Source organism: Carlito syrichta, unplaced genomic scaffold (genome assembly GCF_000164805.1).
Source record: "Carlito syrichta isolate Samal-C Ts95f unplaced genomic scaffold, Tarsius_syrichta-2.0.1 Scaffold303008, whole genome shotgun sequence".
NCBI classification, from domain to species: domain Eukaryota; kingdom Metazoa; phylum Chordata; class Mammalia; order Primates; family Tarsiidae; genus Carlito; species Carlito syrichta.
Window position 1 is genome coordinate 447844 of NW_007247104.1, and position 6000 is coordinate 453843.

The 6000-nt window shown below is 33.2% G+C and overlaps 1 protein-coding gene across 4 annotated transcripts in view; it reads left to right on the plus strand.

The window, feature by feature from the left end:
* Positions 1 to 6000, plus strand: part of HERPUD2 (HERPUD family member 2) — a 93180-nt gene that overhangs the window by 63217 nt on the left and 23963 nt on the right. For 2 of the 4 annotated variants that reach the window (XM_008057414.2, XM_021712003.1), the window contains 2 exons: positions 989 to 1066; positions 3333 to 3446. In XM_008057414.2, the coding sequence (XP_008055605.1) occupies positions 989 to 1066; positions 3333 to 3446 (192 nt within the window). The remainder of the gene's footprint in view (positions 1 to 988; positions 1067 to 3332; positions 3447 to 6000) is intronic. The other 2 variants (XM_021712004.1, XM_008057415.2) reach the window with 2 other exon arrangements.

Below are 6000 nucleotides of genomic sequence, written 5' to 3' on the forward strand. Positions count from 1 at the left end.
TGTATAGGGGTGCCTGAACTACAAGTCTTGGTATAATAATTTCTGTTATGGTTATTTTAAATATATAAGACACTTTTGCAGTAGCCATGGTGAATATATAGTCTGCTTAAAAATTGTTATAGCTGTGGCTTGGATTTGGCATATTTAACAATTGTTTATATAGCCAACATTTAATTGTTTTAATAGAATTTGAGGAATATTTACCTGTTTCTCAGGTATGAAATAGGCCTTATGGAGACTATATACAAATGCTTTAACTTTAAATAATGCTAGCAGTGTGAGCACTTAGCATATTTATCATAATTACAAAATATGACAGAGAGTACCAGAACATGTTTCATATTCTAGGTTGCATATAAAGATAGCAATGGACTCTTCATGCTCTTATGATTTTCCTTTAGTGCTGTATTTTTAAAAAATGGACAAAGGTATTTGTGAGAGTGACAGGAATAAAAAAGTAGAATAGTTATGTAAACTTGTAACTAAATCAAAAATAGTTCTCAAATTAAAACCATGATATTAGTAAAGAAGAAAATAAATCTTATGTACACATTTTAGATTAAAAATACATACAAAACAATGCTAAATAACTCTGGCAACCTTGAAATTTTATCCTGCTGTTGACTAGTAATATAAGGCCAACCACTTTCTCATTTATATATTCTTGAAGGTTTTTAATGATAGTCATATATGCATTACATTATAGCTGAAAATACAGACTTTCAATTTACTTTTTTGCTCAAATTTTAAAAACACGATAATGAATGTGTATTTTGTTGTAGCTACAATAGTTATGCTGCCATTTGCTGAACTCTTAACTTTTTTTCATAAATGAAATTTAGAAAACAAAAATTCTTAAATTATGTTAGTTTTCTGCTTACTTGTACCTAGGTGGAGTCTTATTTTACCCATATTTAGGCATGCTACTCCCAGCCTTCAATTTGCATAATTAGAAAAGTTGAATTCTTTTCTTTGTCCCATTTCTTAGTTGACGAAGGATCAGAGATTGGTGTATTCGGGCAGACTGCTTCCCGATCATCTGCAACTGAAAGACATTCTCAGAAAAGTAAGCTTTCCCACCACTGTTTGATACCAGATAATACATTCAAAGTGTGAGAGAAGATATGCTCTGAAGTTTCATCCAACCAGTTCAGGTTTTAGATACTTAAAAGCAACCCCTTTGGGTAGCATAACAGATGAAGATATATTAGAAAGTAAAGAACATGTTAGGTTCTGATTAGTTTAGGTCATAATTTTGCATATTTATCTGATAGCCAAATCTGAAGTAGGATTATATATTTGTATTCAGGTATTTGTTATCTTTTTTAAGAAAATGCTGTTGACTTATTAGCAGTGCCGGGTAGAATATTCAGTAGTGTTGAAGGATTTTCATTGATAACTATCCTCTAAATTCCCTTTTAACCAAGCTGCATGATGTTTTAATATGAATTGCTTGGGTTAGGAGTTTACTTTGAAGACAACAAATAGAATGAATCCCAATTTATGCATCAGTTAGCAAACTTTGAATACTCGTGCTCAGACCTAAAATATGTTTATGCACAGTTTTTTGACAAAATCAGATTGAATGCTTGTTATTTTAATGGCAGCTTTTAGCTCATGTTCATTGTGGAATTTATATTTTTAGAGCTGTTCAGCATTTGAAATGCTGCTTTTTGTTTTTATGAATACAGTAAAGGTCCCTACATACGAGCCTGCAAGTTGCGAAGTTCATGTGTCTTGTATACATTGCCACATGTGTGCATCCTCTACAAGTGATTTTACTTTTGTGTACTTTACTATAGAGTACTGTGTGGAGTATAGTAATATGGTATTTTTATTTCAAGTCCAGGATGTCCAGAAGCAAGAGTAAAAGAAGTAGTTATATAGCTGGTACAGTACTATGTAGCTGATTGTGTTAGTTGGGTACCTATGTTGGACTTACAAACAAACTGGGCTTTTGAACATGCTTTTGGAACTGAACTCATTTGTATGTAGGAGACTTACTGAATAGCAAATTGAAAACTTTTAAGTTTGCCTTAGATCTTGTACTTAACTTTTAATGTTGTTCTGGATCTTCCTGATCTGATTTAGAAGATCTATGAATTGTTATTAATATGACCTTTTGGAATTAGGTTTCTAAGTATAAACATCTTAAACTTGGATGCTTTTTAATATGCTGTATTCAGAAACTAAGGGAACGTTGTAAATCAGGAGAGCCTTCAACCTGCCTTGCTAGGCATGCCTCCTGTTATGCTGTCTTTGTAGCCTTTCCCTGGCATTCTAACCCTCATGAACTTCTTTTGCTAAACTCCTAAAGTGATTGTAGTTTATGCTTCTCAGTTTCATGCAAAAGACTAATTGTGCTCTAACGCACTAGTCTAATCTCTTAATGATATCATGAGTCTCTTTAAGAAGGGGGCTCTTTCCCTCTCTTGGATTCACCTCAGAATTAAGCAAAATTCTAGGTTTATGGTAGGCTGTTGATAAATTTGTAATTTCGAATGACTTTGTTTCCTTTTCTCACAACTGGGTATCTTTTTTCTTCCTGCCCCTTTTTCACTGTTTGGTTTTTTTTTTTAATTGCTGACTCATCGTTCTTCTCTGTCCTGTATTCATTCTTTCCTTTCTCTGTCGTATTTACTAGCTTTATGTCTAAGTATAAGTATACTTATGCTCTCTCTACACTAAAATGCCAGTCCTAATCATTGTTTAGAATATTCTCCTTCACTCCTAGTTGTAGATTTGTGGAAACACATGGAGTATTTACAGAATATAGTTTAAATACATGCTTTCTATCTGTATATACATTTTGTAGATGAAAACAGTTTTTGCCTTTAAAAACAGTAAAACAAAAACTATATAACACAAGGCAAGTGAGATTATGGTACACTTATTTGAGTTTTTTTTATAGTTGCTAAGTTTCAAGTAATGGAAATATTTTTACTGTTCAAAGTTTGTGGGCCTAAGCTTCAAGGTGACTTACAGTTCTAGTAATAAGGTGCTTGATTTTTTTAATACTGAAATGGTAGATTGCATTGACACAACGTTTACAGCATTGTTTGCTTCAAGAAGGTTTGGTATGCAAAATAATGTTTTAATATAACTATTGCTGAGTATTTAGATCATTTTCCAAGCATGGAGAAAACATTGAATTCAAAAGGGCCCTAGATATTAAAATGGCAGACTTACCTTCAAATGATAACAGTTTATTACTAATAAAATGGCTAGGCTAGAAAGGAACTTAAATTTGAAGTACTTCAGTTTAGTTACTGGCTTTTTGAAATGTACATTTTCTAGTACGTTCCTTTAAATGTAATCTTCTTTAATTTTAGCAAGATGAGTATCATATGGTTCATCTAGTATGTACTTCTCGGACTCCTCCCAGTTCTCCAAAATCCAGCACCAATAGAGAAAGTCCTGAAGCACTGGCATCCAGCAGCACTTCTGTGAGTTGTTTTGGGAGGAGTAAATGTTAAGTTTTCTGTTTATCTATTTTTGCCTCTAAAAATTAAATGAAAAACTTAACAGTTGGAGCTTGTGAGTTTTGAGATTGTGTTTTGAACTAGAATTAGGCATTTAAAATTTAAGATTTGTTTTTGGCGATCTAATAACACAGTGTTATCCTTTGAAGCCAATTTACCATGAGTTATAATTTGCTGTGTGGCTGGTCTGTAATCGATCCAGTATTCAGGGGTTTAATTACTGGAATACTCAGAAAACAGAACTATGATATGGTTATATAATATACACTCTTAGACCAGTAAAGTTTCTGAAATATTGAAGGTGTTAAATACAGTGTATTTTATTCAAGGGAGATTACATTGTTTAAATTTTAAGCACCCCAAATCTTCCTGAAGTGATTACTTGGTCAAGAATTCTGTTTTAAAAATGGCTCGATTTGGGTATACATTCCAACTTCAGGGAGAAAAATTACTTAGTGTACTCATTTCTTTTAGACTTGGGTATTCACTTTCTCCCTCCTTATTTTTCCATCTGCCTAAAATTGTTTGGAAATCTTGTATAATATTTGAACTTCTCAACTTAGATATTTTCTACAAATTTTAAAGACATGATTCCCAATCCTTTTATATTAAATTATTTTTGATTTCCCATAATAGATTTATATGACACCTTTAGGAGTGAGAGAATTAGAATGAGTGGAAGCTTGCTTTAAAATTCTGGAGCAGGCAGGGAACTTTTATACTGCTAAGTATGCTTTCCTTGGCAAGAGTCTAACCGAAACTTTAAAGATGCATGCATAGCAGGGACAATAACTAGTTGAAAGCTTTCCCAGTCAGTCAGGCTTGGTGGCTCAGCCTGTAATCCCAGCACTTTGGGAGGCCGAGGCGAGTGGTTGCCTGAGCCCGCGGGTTCGAGATCATCCCAGGCAACTTGGCAAGACGTCGTCTCTACAATAAAAATAAACAGTTAGTCGGGTATGGTAGCACATGCTTGTAGTTCTGGCTACTTGGAAGTCTAAGGCAGAAGGATTGTGGGAGCCCAGCAGGTCGCTACTGGGGTGGCCGTGAGCGTGTCACTGCACTCCAGTTTGGGTGATGGAGTTAGACTCTAACTCTAAAAAAAAAGAAAAGAAACTAGCTTCTGCATCGCTGTTTTTAATTAGTTTGGCCTTAATTGTAAGTATTTTCTAGTACCAACCATGGGAATTTAGCTTATATTAAACTGAAATATGCTTTGTCAAAACACCCAGAAGTCTTTATATGTTTCTGATTTTGACTCAAGAAGGCACAAACATTGGCATTAGTACAGAGTTTTATTTGTAGACTTTAGACACAGTCGTGTTACTACAGTTTTTGTTGGGCAAGAACCTTCTGGCTTAATTGACTTGTCTAGTGGGTTCCTCAACCATGATTTCATGTCATTTGTACATATGTTTGTTTTTTTCAGAGTATGTTATGAAAGTCTAAAAAGTATCAAAGGAAAGTTAAGTTGAATTCCCCTTAATTTTTCATGGCTCAGAAATGTCAAGGGATTTGAAAAGGTCTTAAAGATGTAATCATAAAAGAATTATCTAATAAGGTCAGAAATCACTAATTGTAGAGAAATGAGGCTGTGCTGCCAAATGACTAGGCTTTTCTTCTATTAATTGTGTTAATGAATACCTTATTATGATGGCCTATTTAATGAGAAATATTGCCAAAAAGGAAGCCTTTTCCTGTTTATGTCCCCAAGAGTAAGACTTCTTAGTAAGATATTTGGTATCTATTTTTTTGAAGTCATGTTTTAAAAACATATTTATTAGCTTTGCAAAAGACTGGTGTGCTTGGGACCTTTCACATGGCAGGACTTAGGATGGTATACCTACAAAAAGACACCTTGTCAGTAGGCAGTACAGGCAAAATACAATTTTAACAAACTTGGAAGGATGTTAAAATAATATTGTACCCAGCTTTTTAAAGTGGAAGAAATGTAATTTATATAAAATGAAATTGTGTTTTAAATTTACATAAAACTCTTGACAAACTACAAACAGCAACAAATTAGGGTAGTCTTTGAGAAGTTAAATTGTTTTAAGGTTATTGAATCCATGAATTACTGATATCATTTGAGCATGAAAAATTAAAAATCCTAATTGATATCTTATTCATTTTGTAAACAAGAAATATTTGTTGGTGGCATATGTAAATGAATAGATTTTTAGAACTGAATTATGACATCTAGTTCAATCTCATTTTCTGTAAGAAAGCAGAGACTCTGAGAGTCTAAGTGAACCTCTAAGGTTTATACTCCCTGTTAATGTCAGAGATAACTCTGGATTTTAGATCTTTTGATTTCTAGCTTGTTCCTCATTTTTTAACCATTGTGTTACCAAAGCATGTTACGCAATACTTGGCACTTAGTAACTGTTTAAGTGACTCAGTAATTAGTACCATTTATTTAGTACCTTCAATGTGTTAGGCATCATGAAAGGAGCTTTGCATGCATTAATTAATCATATGAAAATAGCATTTTATGCATTAATTTTTTTTTTTTTTTTTT